The following is a 23,636-nucleotide window of genomic DNA, read 5'->3' on the forward strand; positions in this document are numbered from 1 at the left end:
GCTTATGCTGTGGGTTTTTTTCTATGTGTTGTGCTGGTATTCATTGGCTAGGTGGAGTTGCAGAGCGGCTGCGCTCCTCTCCTTCTACCCCTTATAGGTGGGCTAAAGGGGGCCAGCAGAGTCAGCTTTATCCGCAACTTCGGCCCGAAAACACTCACCTCAGCAGAGGCAAAATGTCAGGGGATGAATGCCAGAGAAGATCAAAGTTCCCAGGTTGAAGCAAGCCCGGATATTTTAGTGCTTTGAACAATCTCTTAACACTTTTTTTTTGTGTGTGTTCAATTTGTTCAAACTTTGATCATTGAGAATTCCTTAGTAGATTTCTGTATTCCTTTTACATACCTACATCATTGGGGTAATTAATTAGTGGATTGAACACACTTTTTTGACACTAGAAGATACATTAGACTCATCCTCTGTATTTTTGCCTCAGTCTTAAAACCTTCTGAAACACCACCCATCACCAGTGCAAGATTCCCATCACCAATGTTCCAAGTAGTTTTCTATTGTGCATTTACCTGTCCTTTTTTGTTTGGGGGCCACACCTGGCAATGTTCAGGTGTTACTCCTGGATGTGCACTAGGAGTCACTCCTGGCAGTTCTGTGGAGATAGTGCAAGATGAGGGGGATTCAGACCTGCTTGACCATGTGTACTCCTTTCTTACCCACTGTACTTACTATCACTTCAGCCCAAAGGCCTGTCCTCTCTTTTTCAGATCATCATGGCCTATACAAGCATAGAAAGAATCTGAAGTAGTTAACTTTGTTTTTACTTTTCTTTGGGGCCACACCCAATGTTGGTAAGGACTTATTCCTGGTCTGTGCTCAGAGGCTCTATAGGTTCTTCAAAGACCATATGCAGTGCCCGGGATCAAACCAGGTCTGACTGCATGCAAGGCAGGCCCCTTACCCCTGTATTAATTATCTCTGGCCCAACTTACAGAACGTTAATACTGATTCCTTTAATGTAGTATTGGTTCAGGTTCTAATTTTTTCAAAAAAAATTCAGTGATTTTAACTTTTTAAAAATAATGAGGATCAAAGCAAGTGCTTAGCAGGGTCTCTTTTGAACACTACCAGGAGCAACTCTCAAGCACAGATCCAGGAGTAACTTCCAAGCACTGCCAAAATAATTAAATTAAAAATACAAAAAAGTATATAGTACTTAAGAAATCTTAAAACAAAGCTTTTAAGTATCTAGCCCTCAAAAATATTTTGTCCTTCTGCTTTGAGAGACAGTTTATGTATATAATTCTCTTGAATGCGTAATATCTAAGACAGTTGTTGAATGAATGCATGAATGACTGGTTGGTTGTTGTGTCCTAGATGTGCCAACTGCTTTGACTGTCCTGGCTGCATGCATACCCTCTCTACCCGGGCAACAAGTATTTCCACACAGTTACCAGATGACCCAGCTAAGACCACCATGAAGAAAGCCTATTACCTGGCCTGTGGGTTTTGTCGCTGGACATCTCGAGATGTGGGCATGGCAGACAAGTCTGTGGGTGAGTAAATTTTAACATAAGACAGAATTTGGCAGTGGTGTAATTGCCCACACAATCATTAGTTTCTTTACCCATTGGTCATATAATATAAAGTTAGAGTATTTGGTCATTAAATCTTTTGTATTCCCCATTCTTTTCCATAGGACAGATTGTTTCATCTAAGGCTGAATAATCTACTTAGCAACCATGAGTTAATAAAATAATTTTTGTGAGTCTAACACTTTCTTAGACTCCAATATTAACGTTTTTCCTATAAAAAATAAATAAATATCCCTAGGTCCTGGAAGATAGTTCAATAGACTAGAGCACCTTACATTCAAGAGGCCCAGATTTTATTCCTGGCACTGCAAGGTACAGGAGTGACTTTCTCTAAGGGGGAGGTGGGGGCCCACACTCAGCGACACTCAGGATTACTCCTGGCTCTGCACTCAGAAAACACTCCTGGCTGGCTTGGGACCATATGGGGTGCCAGGATTTGAACCACCATCCATCCTGGTTCTGCTGCGTGCAAGGCAAATGCCCTACTGCTGTGCTATCTCTCCAACCCCTCTAGACTTTTTTTTTAAGTTTTCATTTTTAATTATAAGAACAATGATGCAAAGAAAGAGGACAAGGTAAAGTTACAGTGAAGGAGTCACCCATAAACAGAGTTCTCAGAAGAAATCCCCTTGCTGACGCCTAAATTTTGAACTTATAGTCAAAGAACATTAAGAAAAATAAAACAGAACCCATGTACAATTACTTTGTCCACAAGTCCCGAGATTGTAGTACATATAACATTTCTTAGCAGTGCCATGAAATTTATGTGACTCCTTAAACATTGAAGGCATAGTATTTTTTTATTTACATGCTCATGCATATTAGTTTAAGTTAACATCAAAAGTTTAAGTGTTTTTTTTTAAGATTTAGAGTCAAAGGAGCACAGTAAAAACAGTGTTAGAGTGGCAAATATTGTTTGCATAGGCCCATCAAAATATGGGGGACATGGAAAAGAAAAGCCTTGGCCTAAATACAAGGAGACCCTACCCCTGAAATTTCCTGGCATAAGACCAACTCTAGGCTCCAGGCAAACTAGTTTGTTCAATCCAAGTCATTGTCTGTAGTGCCAATATAGTTTTATTTTTCACACAGTCTTTATTGTTGGCATCAGGTTTCTGTATTAAAGATCCTGGAATCTGCATATCCTACATTAAAGTCAGGCTGGTGTGGAGCATCCTCTAGTTTCACCTCACAATTAAAAGGCAATGCAGAAAGCCCTGTCCAGTAAGCAGGTCGTTGTTGTTGTTGTTAAGTCTTCTCAGTGTTAAGTGAAGTCTCTTTTGAGTAGGTCGATGTCAGAGCAGCGGTAGGGTCATCCCTGGTAGAGGATTGCTTCCAGGTGATGTTATAGACAACCTTGGATGTTTCATAGATGTCTTCCCTAGATCAGGGGTGAATGAAGAATGCCCATTCTTCTGAGCCTGTGCCAGGTCATTATGTCAATGTTCAGGGTGTAAGGTCCCATTGCCCTACAAGATTTGTGGGTTCCCATCTCTATTAGATAAGAACTTATTTGTATGTATAATATTTTCCCATTTTAATGTGCCTATGCAAACAAGAAATAAAGCCATGTGGCGTTATCGGTGCATATGGGGGCGTAAGAACACGTCCAACAATACCCGCGACTTGGTTCAAACATAAGCATTAAACTGAAGGACTCTTTCACCAAATTCCTTATTGAAAAGTTCACAAAGAGAAGAAAAGATAAAAAATGGGGGAAATCGTCACTATATAAGAAAATATTCAGCAAGAGCTATAGCTGTCAAAGAAAACACACGTAAAATGTTGAAAAGATATACGTGTCCATTTTATGCCTTTTGAAATAGTTGGGGATGGTGTTAACTCTAGTGCACCACTTTGGTCTGTGACTGAGGACTCTGCAGTACTGAAGGTAAAAAGGTTAAATGTAGAGTAATGATGGTAGGGGGTGAGAGAGTTAAAGAGAAAAATGAGCTTTTGTAGGGGTGTGCAAAAGGGCAGAGTACAAAATGGACATTCTGCATACAAAAAACATAATTCAAAGATAGGGAGTACTATTAATGTATCTTGTGCTTGCAGGGGCACTAGCCCCCGCGTGGTTTTGAACATATAGATTGGTAAGAAATTACCAGTGACTGCTTTAGTGTCACCGAGCAACTCTCAGCACCCACAAGTTAAGCCTAGGGTAATCTTCAAGCTCCTCAAGGGACCCACCTCGCTGGCTTGCCCAGGCATGTGGCCCAGGGGACTTTTGACTCTATTTGTATCGGTCATTGTCTTACTACTTAAATTGTACTTTATCTCTATGTATCTTATTTTTTCTGTTTGTTTGTTTTGGTTTTTGGGTCACACCCGGCAATGCTCAGGGGTTCCTCCTGGCTCTATGCTCAGAAATCACTCCTGGCAGGCTCTGGGGACCATAAGGGATGCCGGGATTCGAACCACTGACCTTCTGCATGCAAAGCAAATGCACTACCTCCATGCTATCTCTCTGGCCCCTATTGTTTTGTTTTATGCCTTACTGCAAACAAAAAATTTTGTATCTAATTTTAATATTGGTTTGCATAATTCTGGGGGAATGCATTTTAGAGTTTTGAAAGTTCTCAGCTATCCTGGTGCATGTTTCCCAATTGCTATGTTATATTGTGTTATCTTACGTAATAATTTATACATATATCGCTGTTGTATCCCTGTTATAGATTTATCAATAATGCTTCTGTAATAATACAAAAAAGGGGGCCCGGAGAGATAGCAAGTGGTGTTTGCCTTGCAAGCAGCCAATCCAGGACCAAAGGTGGTTGGTTCGAATCTTGGCGTCCCATATGGTCCCCCGTGCCTGCCAGGAGCTATTTCTGAGCACTGCCGGGTGTGGCCCAAAAACCAAAAAAAAAAAAAAAATACAAAAAAGGTGGAGAATGTGGGTCTCCCCTCACCCAACTTCTTATTTCTCCTACCTGAGTGATCAGAACTGCCCACACCTGGAATGGGCGGGTGAAAGAGGCTGACTTGGGGGGAGACAAGGGATAAGAAGGAGAGTTAGAGAAGTGTAGGAGAGGCATCATCATTAGAGATTCAGCATTAGCAATTGAGCATCACTAAAGGGAGTTAGTCAGCCTTTTCTTATGGTGCATAAAAAACTTGAGTATCCTGAGATTTTGACATCTGTCCCTTAATGTGTTGGAATCATACCCTTAAGGATTTTAGAAAACAAAATAGCAAAATACTTATTAAAACTTCATGCAATAGGTTTTAAGACTGATGAGTCTATTCAAAGGGCTGTGATATATACTTTTTCTAAAATGAGAACCCTGGGTTCAATACCTGGTACCACAGTTTTCCTTTGTAACACCAGAAATGCCCATGGTTGGAGAAAGGCTATGGAGAGAGGAAACTGTTAGGTATTAGAAAGAATATATAAAATAGTGCTTCCTAAACTGTCTTGGAGATAATTTGACATCCATTACAGTTTTGTATTGCTCTTATTTTTTCTGCTCAGTAATCCCCATGTGTCTATCCTGAAGCACTGAAACATTAGCTCAGAAATAATCAATAACAGAAAAATGTTTTTGTGCTCAAAATCACTTAGGGTTTTATTTTATCTCTCTATAATTTGAGTGCTTCAAAGCAGCAATTGCACTTTATTAGGTAACTTTTTTATATTTCTAGTGCTCCACAATTAATGAAAGAAAATGAGAGTATTCAATATATTCAATATCAGTTCAAAATTTATCCATTACCATTTTTCTCCACTCCTTTTCTTTTGCTGCTGCTGTTGTGTTAGCTAGGGGTCACAAACACTTAGTTGTATTGATTCCTATGAGTCCACTTTTGGTTACAGTGCTCCCATTTCTGACTATAGTGTTTGCTAGGGAGTACACAACTTTTTATTGGACTTTAAGCACATGCTACTGGGGGTCACATTCTCACATTCTTTTATTTCTGATGCTCACTCACATATTATTTATATTAGGTATAATATGTCTTTAATTGTGGCTCTCTCTAGGGTCACATTCTAATAGTTGCAATTTTCAGACATACTTATGGTGCACACTCTGTCATCTTACAGGGCTACTTAGCAGGATCACATTTGGAACATGTAGACAGTCTCAAGTGTCCTAAGAACTCTTGGCCTCAGGCTAGAGAGATAGTATAGATAGGAATATTAGTGGATCGTGTACTTCCATTGCATACAGCTGACCTGGGTCCGATCTCCAGCCCCAAGCAAGAATGATACCTGGGTTCAGAGCCAGAAGTAACCCCTGAGCTGGATATGCCCTCCCTTTCCACACCCCACCACACCCCCTTCTGCACAATATAACTTGGTCTCATGCTTGTAAAGTCGCTACTTTATCCCTTGAGCATTTATCCCTATAATAATCTTCTTTTTCATTCAAACACAAAGATGTTTGTAATTGAATTTCAATCATACAATGTTCAACACTTTCACCAGTGTACATTTCCCACCACCAGTGACCTTATTTCCCTCTTTCCGACCCTTCTAGCTTCTGCCTCTATTGCTGGTATTCTCTCTCGCTCTCTCCCCCTCTCTCCCTCATACTCCCCCTCTTCATTTCCCTCTCCCTTTTCCTTTTAGACCCTGTGGTTTACAATAATGTTACCTAAGGTATATCATGCATATTTCTTTATCTTTTTTCAGCGCCTAGTTGTTGTTCAGAGCGATCATTTCTAGCTGTCATTGTCATAGTGATCCCTTCTCTGCCGTAACTACACCCATCCACTATTTGTGACAATCTTCCTGTCATGGACTGGTTGGTTCCCCTGGTCCTCCTGGTCCTTGTCTCTATTGGCTTTTATTCCCAGGTGTTGTTGGGTTTTCTTTTTTTGTTTTTTTGTTTTTTTGTTTTGTTTTGTTTTGTTTTGGGGTCACACCCTGCCACGCTCAGGGGTTACTACTGGCTGTACACTCAGAAATCTCTCCTTGCAGGCTCGGGGGACTATATGGGATGCCGGGATTCGAACCACCAACCTTCTGCATGCAAGGCAAACATCTTACCTCCATGCTGTCTCTCTGGCCCCTGTTGTTTTTTAATGTATATTATTCTAACTGATGTGAGATGATGGTTCATTGTCTTTATTTGAATTTCCCTGATTTTCCTTTCTCCAAATCTTGGATGTTCTTTCCATGTTTTCCTCAATGTAGTTTCTGAATTCTGTCCTGATCTTGATTCTAGTTAGATCCACTTTGAATTGACTTTTGTGTCTGAATTGAGGTTGCCATTTCATTTTCCTCAATAGTGATAGGTTTATTAAGGTATTCCAGATTATCTTGGTCAGTTTTGGGAGCTTATAGGAGTCCAATAATTTATCCATTTCTTCCAGGTTCTCATTTCATGGCATAGAGATTCTCAAAGTAATCTGTATGGTATCTGTAGTGACATCCTACTTTTCATTTCTGATTCAGTTTCTTAAGTTTCTCTTCTTCTTTGAGTCTTGCTAATGGTTTATCAATCTTGTTTATTTTTTTCAAAGAACCAGCTCTTGCTTTCATTGATCTTTTGGATTATTTTTGGATGTCTAGTTTATTTAATTTCTATTCTCTCCTACCTGCCTTTTGGCTCATTTTGTTGGTCATTTTCCAGTTTCTTAAGCTGTGATGCCATTAAATTACTTATGTATGCCCTTCCTGATGAATGCTTGTAAAACTATAAATTTTCTCTTAATACTGCTTTTACTGTGTCCTAGAAATTCTGATAATTTGTGTCTTCATTCTCATTTGTTTCCAGGAAACATTTGATTTCCTCTTTGCTGTCCACTCAGTTCCACTGGTTGTTGAGTAGTTGCTGATGTTGTTAGTTGGGTCTTTAGAACTACCATTTTGTTCACTAAATGTGGTGGTGGGTTGCATTGCTTTCCCATTGTCACCTTTGCAGTGTGGTAGTGTATTTTAATGTGTTGTGGGGCTCACCACAGTGCATAGCTTCAGAGCAAAGCAGAGAGACTGCACTCATAAACTTAGTTCAAAATGGCTCTTTTGATTTCTAAAAGCTGCCTGCGACTACTGATTGTGTCTATCTCATTGTCACACATTTTTCTGGGTGCACTTGCCTTAGTTTAATATTCAACAATGTCGGGGCCGGTGAGGTGGCGCTAGAGGTAAGGTTGTTGCCTTGCAAGCGCTAGCCAAGGAAGGACCGCGGTTTGATCCCCCGGCGTCCCATATGGTCCCCCCAAGCCAGGGGCAGTTTCTGAGCACTTAGCCAGGAGTAACCCCTGAGCATCAAATGAGTGTGGCCGAAAAACAAAAAACAAAAAAAAATATTCAACAATGTTTCTTTTTTTAATTTTTATTTTGATCATAATGGCTTACATATCTTTCACAGTAGTATTTTAGGTACATATCAACATTGAATCGGGAATACCCATCACCAAATTTGTCCTCTCCCTATCTCAGTTCCCCTTCTGCAACCCATATACCCCACCATCACCCCCCTCCCAGACTGCTAGAGTAGGTGGTCCCCTCTTTGTGCTGCTCACTATTAGTGATCATTGATCTGTTAGATCCTGGTACCCTCCCCATCTCCCCTTCTATTTAAGAAGCGGAGCTAGATAAAATAGAGTTATGTGGCTTTATATCCAACAATGTTTCTTTAGGTATATGAGTAGAAGCTTTATAAACTTTGCTGCCCCCATTGTTTAGTACATATATGTTGGTAAGAATTAGTACTACTTGATCTTTATTTTCCTTATCCAGTTTATCCCTATCTCTAAATACTTTTTTCACATGGTATGACTCTCCATTTTGGTGGAGGTCTTTTGTTTTTGTTATTTTGGGGCCATATCCAGCAGCGCTTGGGTTATTCCTGGCTCTGCGCTCAGAAATCTCTCCTGGAAGGCTTGATATGGGATGTCGGATATTGAACCCTGGTCGGCCATGTACAAGGCATATGCCCTCCCCTCTGTGTTGTCACTCAAGCAGCCTTGCTGCTATCATTACTGATGATTCAGGTGCTATTTGGTTGGAAAAGTCCACTGAAATGGCTTTAAAGGAACCCAGTGAAGACTGGCTCTAACGGGTTAATAGACCACATCTTTTGACTTTAAGGTTCCCTCAATCTCAAACTGAGATATGTGTTTGGTGTAGATTATTATTCAAAAACAGATTTCTCTCTGTGAATCTGTTAGGAGAAATTGGAATTGAGAGGTTCTCATTATGATGCTAGCCCACACTCTCATTCACTGCTAGTGGGAATGCCAACTGGCTCAGGATTTTTGGGAAACAATATGGCTATTCCTCAAGAAAATTAGAAATTGAGCTTCCATATGACCACACAAGACTATACCTAGAGATATAAACTGGGAACCCAAAAACACAATGCAGAAAATCCAACTGCATTTTATGTTCATTGTAGCACTATACACAAAAGCCAGAATATGGAAACAACCCAGGTGGCCGAGAACATTTGAGTGGAAAAAAAAACTGGTATATCTACATAATAAAATAAGATAGGGGCCAGAGCAGTGGTGCAAGCAATAGGGTGTTTGCCTTGCAAGTGCTGACCTAGGATGGACCATGGTTTGACTCTCCCCCCCGCATCCCTATGCCCCCCCCCAACCCAGGAGTAATCACTAAGCATCACTGGGTATGGCCCAAAAACCAAAATAAATAAATAAGATACTATGCAGCTATTAGAAAAAGTGAAGTCATGAAATTGTATCTATGTATTTTACACATAGATGGACAGATATGAAGAGTATCATGCTGAGCCAAATAACTCAGAGGGATAGACATGGAATGATTGTACTCATTTGTGCAACATAAAAATAAGATAGTTTGATAATAATACCGAGAGATAATAGAGATGAGGGCCAGGAAGACTAGTCAGTGTTAGGCAGCTTATCATAAATGCTGTCAAAGTGCAGTTAGAGACCACTGTGACAATCATAGTTAGAACTGGTCACTCTGGATAAGAACTAGGTGCTCATATGGGATAAAGTTGTATGTGTGATACCCCTTCATCAATAGTATTGCAAATCACAGTGTCTAAAAGGAAAAGGGGAGGGGAGTAAAATGCCTGCCCTGGAAGCAGGCAGAAGGAAACTGTGAACATTGGTGGTAGGGGATACATGGTAAGACTGAAACTTAATCACGAGTTTTGTAACCACAATGTTTAAATAAAAAGAAAAAATTTTAACAAAATGATACTGGCCACAAGAATATGAAATGGAAAAAGACAGCCTCTTCAACAAATGGTGTTGGACAATTGAATAACCATATGTAATAAATTAAAAGTATCAGATGGACCTTATATAAAAGTCAACTCAAAGTGCAGCAATGACCTTGAGATCAGACCTGAATCGAAATAAAATACATTGAGGAAAATATAGGCAGAATACTCCAAGACCTACACTAGTCAATGATATGATACCAATGACAAAGGCTACAAAACCAAATTGAACAAATGGGATTACATCAAACAAAAAAACTATGAAAAAAAGAAACATGAGCTAAGGGGGCTGGAGAGATAGCATGGAGGTAAGGCATGTGCCTTTCATGCAGGAGGTTATCGGTTCGAATCCCGGCACCCCATATGGTCCCCCGTGCCTGCCAGGAGCAATATCTGAGCATGGAGCCAGGAATAACCCCTGAGCACTGCCAGGTGTGACCCAAAAACCACCAAAAAAAAAAAAAGAAAGAAACATGAGCTAAAACTTAAAGATAGCTGAGCGGGGGAAATTTTGCATTCAATACATCAGATAACAGATTGATATCTAGGATATACAAAGTACTCACAAAGATTTAACCCCCTCCCCCAAATAAAAGCCCCTTCAAAAATTGGGAGAGGAAATGAACAGAAACCTCTTTGAGGATGACCTCAAAGGATGATCCTTTGAGGATCACCTCTTTGAGGTGGCACATGAAAAAATGCTCATCATACTTATCATTAGGGAAATCCAAATCAAGTTTCTTGGCCCTCCCTTGCTTGGTAATACTAGTTTTGTAATTTAGGACCAAGATTTGCTATCATTAATTACTGAATATATTTAATGGTAAAATTTCTTTAAGCATTCTTGTCTACAACTCTTAGATTTACGATTTTATGTTTAACTTTAATTTTAACATGATACACAGGTGACCTGTATTTATAAAAATGAAATTGAGTTGGAGTACAGCAGATAGGGCACTTGATTGCATGAAACCAAGCATAGTTTGATTCTCAGTATCACATGGCTCCCAATCCCTGCCAGTAGTGATTCTTGAGTAGAGTACTGAGTACTGCTGAATGTGACCCAAAAACCAAAGCATTGTTTCCTTCTTGGGCCACACCCAGCATTCTCAGGGTTTGCTCCTGGTGTATGAGGGTAATAATTATGGGATGCTGGGGATCAAACCTGGGTTGGCCACATGCATGGCAAGCAGCATCCGAACCCAGTGAACTGTTACTATGGCCCTACCAAAACATTTTAATGAAATTGTCAAATTATTAAGGTTGTTTAATGTCTTTGTTTTGCAGCTAGTGGTGGTTGGCAAGAACCTGAAAATCCTCATACACAGCGGGTAAGTAAAGAGTCATCAGAGAAGTTGAAATGGGAAAAGACACAACGAAAGACTAAAGCTCTTCCATTTTGTCAATGGAAAATCAGTCTATATTTAGCAAGCCTATACTTACGGACCAAAGAGGTAATACAGAAAGGGCACTTGCCTAACATTTCAGTGACATTGGTTCCCAGGCATTCCCAACCCCTAAGAACTACTAAGAGTTATAAACAGATAAGAGTAAACCCAAAATGCTACCAGATGTGACCCAAAAGTGGGTGGCGGGGGGCTGAATTGTTTGATGGGATCATAATATTTTGGTTTCTTCTACCCATAGAAAGTGTTTCTCAACAGGCAGAGTATTTGCCTTGTACACAGCTATGTACTCAGATATGATCCCAAGCACCCTTTATTCTCCCGAGAAAAGAACCAGAAGTAAACCCTGAGCATTGCCAAATGTCACCCAAAAACAAAAGACGTTTCTTTTCATTCAAAGATATTAAGTCACAGTGACCGTTTTCCCAGTCTAGGTGGTTTTATTCTACTCGGGTTGTGGTACTTTAGGTAAAGAGAAAGATATAAACTAACTTTCCCTATATTTTTATCCCTGTTAAAGTTGTATGTGTACTCAGTAGGTTATTTGATATAAGCAAAAATGACATACCTGTCTCTAAAATTGTAAAATATAAATTTAAATTGGTAATAGATAATACTTGTGGGATAGGTGGCTTTGGACAGTAATTAAAAGAGAAGCTTTATTTTTATTCTTTGTTTATTTTACAAAAATTTTATAATTGAACTGCTTTTATGAAAACTTATAGTTTAAAAATAAAATGACATGATCAATTCATTAGGAAAATGTGATAGAAAATGTCACATTCTTAGGTAATCCTGTAAGCATGAATCTTAAAAATAGCAGCAACTATGAGAAGAAATAAGCAATGAAGTCAAAGACCAGTGAAAGCATGAAATTTCCAAACTTGTTATTGTCAAACCTGTTTGGAATTTAAGTTTCCATTTCAATTCTGAGAGTAGATCAATCATAGAATGAAGAAAAATCATCATCAAGGAGCAAAATTGCTTTGCTTAGTAGTTTGTCTTTAACTGTCACATCAATATAGTTGATTTATTTTGTGTTTCTGTTCATTTTACTAATGAAAAATATACTTTATATTTCATATCTTACAGATGAACAAACTAATTGAATATTACCAGCAACTTGCTCAGAAAGAAAAGGTTGAACGAGATCGTAAGAAACTGGCACGACGTAGAAACTATATGCCTTTAGCTTTTTCGGTGAGGACTTGGCATAAAAAGAGTTTGTGAATTAATTCAGTGTCTCAAACTGTGGGAATAGGGGCTGGAGTGATAGCATAGTGGTAAGGCATTTGCCTGGCACAGGGCCAAAACAGGATGACCCCCCCTGACCCCAGTTCCCATTAGAATTTCGCCATCCCATATGGTCCTCTGAGCCTGCAAGGAGCAGCTTCTGAGTGCAGAGCCAACAGTAACCACTGAGCACCTCTGGGTGTGACCCAAAAACAAACAAACAAAAAAATAAATGGTATCTTTAATGAGGTAATTAAGTCATTGTCAGAAGTTTAGTTAACTCTTCTTGCTAGCTAACCATTCTTTTACTTCATTTGTTTCTGAATATTAGGTGGTTTCAGATACACATTGGTGTCTAGATCATTGTCTTACAAGGATGACATTGTTTAGCAAAAGTGGAGTTATCAAGTGACCTCGAATACAACCTCAGGGTCCAAAAATTCCAAATACTGTTGCTTGTGGCTTTTGTTGGACATGTTTTTGGCTGCCAAATGCCAGATGGGGGGGTGGGGGGTGGGGTGGGAAGTGCCTGCACTCACTCCAAAAAAAGTCCTGGTGATATCAACCCAAATACCAGCATACCTAGGGTTTTGTTCAGATTTGTGTCTCTACATAGACTCTTAGAAATTTCCACGTCACTTTCCTTTATTACAATTTATTTCCCCCAAGAGACTTTTGTATAACTTTATCAGTATCATAAAGCTCTTCAAATTTCTGGATATTACAAAATGTCAGGTAATGGGTTTTATCCGTATTAATACTAATCAATATATAAAACAGAGACTTAACACAATGAATTTGTATGTTTAAATAAATAGTAATCTGTGCAAGAATAAATTTATTTTTGGAGTACACCTGGTGGTAGTGAGGGGCTATGCACCACTCTTCAGCATGACGCTTAAGCCATACTGTTATAGGGATCAAAACTGAAACTCATTCAGGTAAAACATACACTCCAACTCCAGCCCTTTGAATCATATCTCCATCCTGTAAGTATAACTTTTGGTAGAAATTATTTATGAAAGTTGAAGCTTCTGTTATTGACTCTTAAATTTTGTTTGCTGCAAAACAGTTTATTTTCTGTGTATTTGCTGGGAGCCACGCAGGATAAATTATATTTATTGAATAACAATGATAGATATCAAGCACTGTACTAATAAGCATCTTTCTATTATTTTATTTACCACAAATAATCCTATAAAATTAGTTTGTTACACTACCCCCACAAGAGAATTAAGTATTGATACTCTTATGATTAGTTCAGTTCCTATGAAAATATTTAATTTAAAACTTAACACTAAAATCTGCCAAAGCATCTAATTTGACTAAGACTTTAATGACGTTTTAATGAATTTTCTCAACTACGTGACATACGGTATGATCTATAGATAGGCAGTAGTATATTTAGAAGAATTAGAAATTAAATATATTTTTCTAACATTTTTTTTACTACCTGCTTTTTGTATGAGTTTGCTTCTATCTTATGCTGCACTTTTTTTGTCTCTGTTGCACCCTGCTGCTATTTGGGGGCCTACAGCAACACACTATTCATGTAGTGGTAAGTTCCCTTTTATGTTTGCTAACCCTGAAAAAGTTAGCAGATGGTCACATGTTACAAGAAGAAATTTAGTTTAAATCATGTATTTTAGACATTTTCACAGTCTAGACTAAGCTATACTTTATTAGATATTTTTAGATTAACAGTAAAAAAACATTACATTTCTCAGTTTTACTGTATTAGCATGGTTTAAGTTATTGTATGTTGCTTTTATAAACTTTCTTGGTAAAAATCATACAGGGCTACATACTACACACATTAAAAGAAAATTTTAAGTTAGCTTGTATTCCTTTGCTTACCCTGTGCTTCTCATGCTTTCTTTTGATAAATGTGTAAACATGGGAATTGTTTTGAGGGGTGAATTGGTGTTTGGAAGCTACTTTTGCCTCCGTGTACAGGGGGGTTACTTCCAGCAATGCTTGAGGAACCATTCCTTGCTGGAAATCAAGTGAAGATCAGCTGCATACAAGGAAAAAATCCTTTAACCTCTGCATTATCTATACCTTTGGCCCCTAAATATGGAATCTAATAGGAATTTCTGAATTTTGTTCAGGACAAATATGGTCTTGGAACCAGACTTCAGCGTCCACGAGCTGGTGCAACAATCAGTACTCTTGCTGGGCTTTCGTAAGTTCGCATATTAAATTAATATAAGAAAAGTAGAAAAGAAGAGAAAAGCAGTTATCAGAATATATACTGAAGCAAAAATAAACATTTTAAAAAATTATTGGTGAGAGCTATAGTACAGTGGATATAGCACTTGCCTTATATATAGGAGGCCTAGTACCACATGCAGGAATGATCCTTGAGCACAGAACCAGGAGTTAGTCCTGAACGGTACCATGTTTGATCAAAATAAACAAAACAGGGGCCGGGAAGGTGGCGCTAGAGGTAAGGTGTCTGCCTTGCAAGCGCTAGCGTAGGATGGACCGCGGTTCGATCTCCCGGCGTCCCATATGGTCCCCCCAAGCCAAGGGCCATTTCTGAGCACATAGCCAGGAGTAACCCCTGAGCGTCAAACGGGTATGGCCCAAAAACCAAAAAATAAAAAGTAAAACAATTTTAAAGAATGAAAAAAAGTATTCATATTTATTTTTTTTAACTAAATAACATTGCTTAATCATTTTTCTTTTTATTTTTTATGGTACCAGGGATCAAAACCCAAGTTCCATATATGCTTAGCATGAACCTTAACAACGTAATGGTGAACCACATATCTCCAAAAACAGATTTTTTTTAATTGGTCAGAGTTTTTGGCCACACATAACAGCATTCCAGAGGAATTCCTGGCTCTGTGTTTGGGAGTGACCCTTGAAAATTCAGGGGTGGGGCAGTGGGGATGTCATATGTGGTTAACCAACATGTAAACAAGTACCTTTCTTCCCATACTACATTTCCAGCCCTCAAACACCCCCACCCAAAAAAAGGTGGTAAAATGTTAACACTGCGATACAATACATGAAAAGTGAGAATTATGCACATACTGTTTAAGAAATGTGATTATCCCCTCAACACTCCAAAATTATCAATGGGGAAACGATTCTTATACATAGAAAAAGCCTAAAAAGAAAGTATAATACTTGCTTACATAGGTCACTTTGATACATATGAAAAGAATTTCTAGTTCTTTGCAATAGAAGAATACTTCTATTAGTATCATAGAATTGAATATTATTAAGTAAAATCAGAAGAATTACTGCTTTTATGTTTTAGCCTTAAAGAAGGAGAGGATCAGAAAGAGATAAAGATTGATCCAGCTCAGGCTGTAGATGAAGTGGAACCACTACCTGAAGACTATTATACAAGACCAGTAAATTTAACAGAAGGTAATTTTATTCCTCGTGGTTCTTTTTTTTTGTTTGTTTTTTGTTTTTGATTTGGGGGGGGGGGTCACATCCGGCAGTGCTCAGGGGTTACTCCTGGCTCTACGCTCAGAAATCACTCCTGACAGGCTCAGGGGACCATATGGGATGCCGGGTTTCAAACCACTGTTCTTCTACTTGCAAGGCAAAGGCCTTACCGCCATGCTATCTCTCCATCCCCTCCTCATGGTTCTTTTATTTTTATTTATTTATAACTAATTATGCTTTTCTTAAATGGTATTATGAGGCTTTTTTTTTTTTTAATTTCTTTTTCCTTTGGTTTTGGGCCCACACACAGCAGTTTTAGGAGCTTGCTTCTCCTGGCTCTTGCTCAGCACTGCTGACAGTGCTACAACTTTATGTAGTGCCAGGATAGAGCCCAGATCAGCCACATGCAAGGCAAGCAACTTAACCCCCAAATTATTTCTCTGACCCTGCCTCTCAAATTATCCCTTCCCTCCCATTGCAACTCATCAGTTGCACACTTCACTTTGATGCTCTTTTGGGGGAGGGAGGGTGTCATACATTTTGGTTGTGGTGTTAGCACATACTTGATTGTGGTATCTGAAAAACTAACCTTTATTGAGGCACTAGAGATCACAGATTGCAGTGTTGCAGGATTGCATGTAGAATATGGGAGAATGCTGGGGATAGGATTCTTAGCCTCATGCCTAGTGCTCTAGGTAAGTGCTCTACCACTGAGCTCTTTCTAGCCTCTGTGTATGTTGAGATTTCTTTTCTATAATGCATAGTTGTTACTAAAATAATTACGTAAAAAATGAGATACCCCTGACAAGAGTTACCTCATTGGTGTTGATGTTCTTATAGCAGTGGGCAAAGCAAATGACCCTTATTCATTCTATCTTGATGCCTGGGTTGGTGACCAGAGCTATTTCATGCTTAGGGCAAATTAAGAAAAAAGAAAGCAATAGTTATTCATTTGAAGAACTTTAAAATGTTTGACAAGTTTCTATACTGTTTTGAAACATTTCTCAAAGGCAATATCTTCTCAGTAGTTAAAATATGCTGAACCTAGTTTCTGCCTTTCATGATAGTGACTACTCTTCAGCAGCGCCTTTTACAGCCTGACTTCCAACCAGTTTGTGCTTCGCAACTGTATCCTCGTCACAAACACCTTCTGATTAAAAGATCCCTGCGCTGCCGGGTAAGTGTTCCAATTTATTATGTTCATATTTGTGCAGAAGAATAGCAAATTAAATGTGATTTATATCTGTTCGTGACCAAAATCCCTGAAATGTAATAGTATATAAAATATTTAAGAGAATGTACTGTGTGTTCAAGGCACTCTTTTAGGAGCTGCATTTTATTTTTTGAGAGATGTGAGGGGTGTGTTAGGCACTGTTTTTAATTCTAACCTGTTGAACTTTTGCTAAATTGATCTCTCTGAAGCTAAACTTCATAGTGCTAATTCCCGAAAGAATAGTGAAAATCATGGACAGTTTTTAGGTTCATATAGAAGGACTACAAAGTCTTAATTAAAAATAAACCAGTGTAGGGGCCGGTGAGGTGGCGCTAGAGGTAAGGTGTCTGCCTTGCAAGTGCTACCAAGGAAAGACCGCGTGGCATCCCATGTGGTCCCCCAAGCCAGGGGCAATTTCTGAGCGCTTAGCCAGGAGTAACCCCTGAGCATCAAATGGGTGTGGCCCAAAAAAAACAAAACAAAAATAAAATAAAGTAAATAAATAAACCAGTGTATCAGAAGCAATTACCCTGTGGATAAGAGGGAAGTGGACATTGGACAGGTGTTGATGTATACCTGAAACTCAATCATGAATGTTTGTAATTTCACAGTGACTACTTAAAATTTGCTTAAAAAATTAAAAAAAAACCAAGGGGCCGGATAGATAGCATGGAGGTAGGGCGTTTGCCTTGCATGAAGAAGGACGGTAGTTTGAATGCCGGCATCCCATATGGTTTATTCCTGACTCTGAGCTCAGAAGTCACTTCTGGCATACTCTGGGAAGTCCAAAACGTGTTTTGTAAATTTTGATCATTGGTAACATGCATTATCTTTTAGAACATTTGGTCTTTTAAGTACAATATAAATTTCTAGAATTTAGTGCTATGTAAAAAGGACATCTGATATGTACTATAACACTTGTTTTTAGAAATGTGAACACAATTTAAGCAAGCCAGAATTTAATCCAACGTCTATCAAATTCAAGATTCAGCTGGTTGCTGTGTGAGTATTTTAAGACTGAATTTTGTTACTGTTTCTTTGGGGTTTTTATTGTTTTTAATTACATGTTAATATATAAAAGATATAAAAGAATAACAAAAAATAAAAGAACAATTCGTTTCTTCCTTATAGGTTTTTAAATGGATAACATGAAGTTTAACGCAAGCCTGTTAGCAAAGTATCAAGGATGCTTGTTTACATCTAGTTCAGGAGTGGTGTGGTCTGGGATATTATGGCACATTGAATATTGAAAAGTCACTACCCATTTATCACAGATTCTTTTTTTGTTTGTGTTTGTTTTTATTTAGGGGGGGCACACCAGACAACACTCGGGGGTTACTCCTGGCTCTATACCCAAATAACTCCTGGCAGGCTCAGGGGACCATATGGAATGGTGGGGATCAAACCCAGGTTCTTCCCAGGTTAGCCACATTGCAAGACAAACGCCCTACCACTGTGTTATCACTACAGCCCTTATCACAGATTTTTTTGGGGGGGTTGGTTTTTGGGTCACACCCAGCAGCACTTAGCTCCTGGCAGGCTCAGGGGATCATATGAGATGCCAGTATTCAAACCACCGTCCTTGTGCATGCAAGGCAAACGCCTTACCTCCATTCTATCTCTCCGGCCCCAAGAGTGTTTTATAATTTTAATCACCATAAGATAATGGTTTTCTTAGTTTATTTTACAATGTAGAACTTTTAGAAAGGAACAGTGTTACAAAAATGGTACAAATTTCATTCCTGAGTAGTAACTATACTTTATAGAAATTATAAGTTGCAGGACATTCTTATCATCAATACCTTACATTTGATTTGAAAAAATGTCTTTTTCTAGTAACACTTAGGAATCATTTGGGGAAGGGGAGGTTTTGCACCCAGCATTGCTCAGGGGTTGCTCCTGGCTCTGTGCTCAGGAATTACTCCTAGAGGTACTTGGATCATATGGGATGTCAGGGCTTGGCCCCAGGTTGGCCACATGCAAGGCAAATGCCCTACCCACTGTACTATTACCTGGCCTCTTACCTAGGAATTTTAATACAGATACTCTGGCTATTGATCAAAACCATTTAAATTCAGGGGCTAGAGAAATAGCATGGAGGTAGGGTGTTTGCCTTACATACAGAAGGATGATGGTTTGAATCCCGGCATCCCATATGGTCCCCCGAGCCTGCCAGGAGCAATTTCTGAGCATAGAGCCAGGAGGAACCCCTGAGTGCTGCCAGGTGTGACCCAAAAACAAACAAAAAAAAAAAAAAAAAAAAACAACCAAATAACAGATTCAAATCTCCATTAGTGGGATTCTTGAATTTAAGTTCTTTAATTCTGGTGGTGATCATAAAAAATACATAATTTGAAGCTAAATAATCTATTCAATTCTAATATAAATTAATCCCAGCTATTAGTGTTTTTGCAACAATGTTTTGTCTTATGTTAATTTATTAAGAATAATTAAAAATTAGGCATGTTTGGACCGGAAAGATAGCATGGAGGTAGGTCATTTGCCTTATATCCAGAAGGACGATGGTTCGAATCCCGGCATCCCATATGGTGCCCCGTGCCTGCCAGGGGCAATAGCTGAGTGTGACCCAAAAACCAAAAAACCAAAAAAAAAAAAATCGGCATGTTTTAGATGCTTTCCCACCTATTATTTGAGAAACAAAGATAAAAATAATCTGAACGTATAAAATCTCAAAAACTGGGACCCAGGAGATAGTTCAAAGGGTGTGGAGCACATAACTTGCATGCATGAAGCCCCAAATTCTGTCTTTGGCATTGCATTACCCAGCACCACCATTATCAACACTACTGTCTCACACTGCTCTTCGGAGTGTAGCCCTAGTGACACCCAAAACCAACCTTGATGACTTTACTGATCTCTATCACTGGTGGACCAAATAATATTGTTGCGATTGGCCATTGGGTTCTAACACTACCAGGAGTAAATAAGTAGATAATGACTAGATAATTCAGAAAATATCCACACATATTTGTATTATATAAGAAAGTTATCTGCCATTATGTACATACTTAGATGCCTTAAACTAGAATATATAAAATTACAGATGAAACTCACTGCCAGTTCAGACCTGAGTTTTCACTTTTTTTGGCCAGAGGTTGTTAGGTTCTGGGACCATACCAGGAATAGTTTAGAACTTACACTTTGCTCTGCTTAGAATTACTCCCTATGGGGCTGGAGCAGTGGTGCAAGCGGTAAGGCATCTGCCATGCCCACACTAGCCTAGGACGGACCGCGATTCGATCCCCCGGCGTCCCATATGGTCCCCCAAGCCAGAATCGATTTCTGAGCACATGGCCAAGAGTAGCCCCTAAGCATCACTGGTGTGGCTCAAAAACCAAAAAATAACAACAACAAACGAAATTATTCCCTGTAATGCTCAGGGCCATGCTTACATACAGTTTTGGGAGTTGAACTTGGGTTGACTGGATATGGGAAAGCACCTCTAAAAGACTGCTGGGTTATTTGGCATGTCAAAATCTATATGAAGAATGAGTCTTTGCTTCGCCAGCTATAGAAAGTAACAATTTAGGGACTGGAGTGGTGGCACAAGCAGTAGGGCATTTGCCTTGCATGCGCTAACCTTGGACAGACCATGGTTCGATCCCCCGGTGTCTCAGGAAATTGCCAGGAGCAATTTCTGAGCGCATAGCCTGGAGTAACCCCTGATTGTCACCAGGTATGGCCCAAAAAAGCAAAAAAACAAAAAAGTGACAATTCGAAAAGACTTCAGTGAATATTAATATCTTTTTTCTTCTACATAGCAATTATATTCCAGAAGTGAGAATCATGTCAATTCCTAACCTTCGTCACATGAAGGTTAGTAACATATTTATTCCAGGAATCAAAAGAATGGATCAAATATGTGTGGGTTTATGTTGGTGATGGCCATTTATGTATTTAGTATGCGATGCAACGATCAAGATATAGAAAAGAAGTTTGTAATATAGAAACAAACCATTTCTTTAAACTAAAACTACTTCTAATATCATTTCTAAGGTGCGTGTGGAGGGTGTTGTGTACATTATTTGGAAATACAATCTTATGTGCAGAAAAGAAAAAAGATGGACCCATACCCAGCCTCCATCCCCAGACAGCTTTATCTTTTCTCCAGTCAAAGAACACTTCACCATCATGTGTGCCTGTATGGTGTTACCAGAAATCAGCTAGCTTTTTTTTTTTTTAACCACAAATTTTCTTTGAAATTCTGTATGCCCTTTCCTCCTCGCCCTTCCCAAGTGAATTACAGAATATTCTACAGCAGTTCCTTTATTTTTCCTTATATGCTGCTCAGGGAGATATTTATATACTCCTGTTTCAATTTAAAATTTATTTTCTAATCTTAAAGAGTATACCAAACAAAGAGATATTGTAAGTTAAGGAGTCTTTAAAGTCTTTACACCTGGTAGGAATGATCCTGATCACTTAATCCCATGCATTGTTGGAGATCAAATCTGAACCTCCCTCATGCAAAACAGCATTTCTGTCCTGTTACTTACTTATCTTCCCATCCCTAGATCATAAACTTTAAATTTAGCTAAAGTCACTTAGAATGAGTAGACATTCCTCAAAATTTTGCATCTAGTAATTTTTTTTACATCTAGTAATTTTTGCATCTAGCCTATTCTAGTGGGTTTGTTCTGTTTCTTAAATAAATTAAGCATAATTCCCGAGAGTATATAGCTTATTACATAAATAATAGACCAGGAATTAGTGAGGACTTTGAGAATTCAATGATACAGAAACATGGGTATTTCAGATACTCTGAAATAAGGGTGTAGAGGAATATGGTAAGGATACGATGGTTTTGTGAAATATTTGAAAGAAGCGTTTTCTGTTCCCCAGGAGAGCCAGGTCCTCCTGACTCTCACGAATCCAGTAGAGAACCTCACCCATGTAACACTGTTGGAATGTGAGGAAGGGGATCCTGATGATATAAACAGCACTGCCAAGGTAAGATTATGTCGCCTTACATTGGACTAGAGTGGTTTTATTTACCTGACCTAGAACTGCACCATCTTTTATTTAAACATCCATATAGTTGTCTTTTGGTACTATCCTGTTTTGAACTTCAACCTCAAATACACTTCTGTTACCGTATTTGAAGGTCTTATCATTTCTTTTCCAAATGATAGTTGTAACTTCCTAATTGACCTTTTTTTTTTTTCCTTTGACCCACCTCGCTCCCATCCTCTGTCTCATCAGAGTTATCTTTCTAAAGCATCACATTAGTGCTAAACATTTATTTGGCTTCCCTCTAATTGAAGTGAAGTCCAAATTCTTGGGTAACATAATTGCTCCTTTATGTCTCTATCTCTGGTTTTATTTTTGGGATTTAGGGGGGTCGATGGTAGCTGGGGGTAGCTGGTTGTTTTATTTCTGGGCTTCTGGTGGTGCTTAGGGGCTACTCCAGTTCAGTATTCTGGTTTGCTGCTTACAGTTTTAAGAGGACGAGGCAGTTCTGGAGATGGAACCCAGGGTTTCAACATGACAAGTTTGCTCTAAGCCCTTGAGTTACTCTCCAGCCCAAATGTCCTCTCTCTGTTCCTGCAGAATATTCTTAAAGATGCCTAAATTTAGCATTCTAGATAAACACTACATATTAATGTTATTCTCCAAGCAGATCCAGTGGTTATGAACTTACATGCTGAAAAATTGTGTGTGTTTAGGGATGGTGGGGGGTGTTTGGGGGCCCTACCTGACAGTACCTGAGGATAATCTCAGCTCTGCTCACAGGAATCACTCCAGTGATTACTCGGGAGGACTATATATAATATCAAGGATTGAACCCAGGAAGAGCCTTACCTGCTGTACTATCTCACTAGGCCCTAGAAAGTTGTTTGTCTCTTCATTTTATTCAGTAGGCCTTCTTTCTTTCCTAACCTATGATGATTATAGCCATACCTTTCTCTTAGATCAGGGGTCTCAAACTTGCGGCCGGCCTTCAAATATCGCAGTATTCGTGATTATTCGCTTACTTTTTTTGTGTGTGTGAAATTCCTTATGCGGCCCTGCTTTACCCCGACTTTGCCTCCTGCAGCCCCCAGGTAAATTGAGTTTGAGACCTCTGTCTTAGGTTAATGCATTTAGGAAGAAATGGGGGGAGGGTGTTGTTTGGTTTTTGTAGGGGCCGTGCCTGCCTATGTTCTGGGCTTACTTCTGGCTCTGTACTCAGGGATCACTGCTGGTCAGGCTCAGATATGGAGTGATGGGGATCAAACACAGTCAGCCACTTGCAAAACAAGTATCCTTTCCCCTATTCGATCTTTGCAGTAGGAAATAACTTTTTTTACTTTATTTAAAGATTATGTATCACATAGTTGAGATAGTTGGTCATTTTTAATTTTTAATTTTTTTTTTGTCTTTTTTTTTTTAACCACACCTGGCGATGCCCAGGGGCTATTCCTAGCTTTGCTCAGGACGCCTTCCTGGCATGCTCAGGGGGCCATGTGGGATGCCGGTGACCGAACTCAGGTCAAGCACATGCAAGGCAAGCGCCCTACCTACTGATCTATCGCTCCAGCCCCAGTTGGTCATTTTTAAAAGAACAGAAAAGAAAAAGAAGAGAAGGGAAAAAATACAGCGACAAGCAAATTTGTGAAAATTATTGTATCTCCAATGAAGTCGTTTTTAGAAGGTTTAGTAAGCT

General features: G+C 39.1%; 1 protein-coding gene and 1 non-coding gene across 3 annotated transcripts in view; both read left to right on the top strand.

Moving 5' to 3' along the window:
• The window catches only part of DCTN4 (dynactin subunit 4), a 44,406-nt gene that overhangs the window by 8,551 nt on the left and 12,219 nt on the right, over window positions 1-23,636 (top strand). Inside the window, exons 3-12 of one of the 2 annotated variants that reach the window (XM_049771856.1) lie at window positions 1,327-1,505; window positions 10,997-11,040; window positions 12,208-12,315; window positions 13,886-13,906; window positions 14,460-14,533; window positions 15,620-15,732; window positions 16,824-16,933; window positions 17,898-17,971; window positions 20,752-20,806; window positions 21,833-21,940. In XM_049771856.1, coding sequence (XP_049627813.1) covers window positions 1,327-1,505; window positions 10,997-11,040; window positions 12,208-12,315; window positions 13,886-13,906; window positions 14,460-14,533; window positions 15,620-15,732; window positions 16,824-16,933; window positions 17,898-17,971; window positions 20,752-20,806; window positions 21,833-21,940 — 886 coding nt within the window. The remainder of the gene's footprint in view (window positions 1-1,326; window positions 1,506-10,996; window positions 11,041-12,207; window positions 12,316-13,885; window positions 13,907-14,459; window positions 14,534-15,619; window positions 15,733-16,823; window positions 16,934-17,897; window positions 17,972-20,751; window positions 20,807-21,832; window positions 21,941-23,636) is intronic. The other variant, XM_049771857.1, reaches the window with a different exon arrangement.
• On the top strand, window positions 16,553-16,681 carry LOC126008038 (small nucleolar RNA SNORA48). Its single transcript, XR_007495463.1, has one exon. It is a non-coding gene; the product is annotated as a small nucleolar RNA SNORA48 (small nucleolar RNA).

Source organism: Suncus etruscus, chromosome 4 (genome assembly GCF_024139225.1).
Source record: "Suncus etruscus isolate mSunEtr1 chromosome 4, mSunEtr1.pri.cur, whole genome shotgun sequence".
Classification (NCBI taxonomy): Eukaryota; Metazoa; Chordata; class Mammalia; order Eulipotyphla; family Soricidae; genus Suncus; species Suncus etruscus.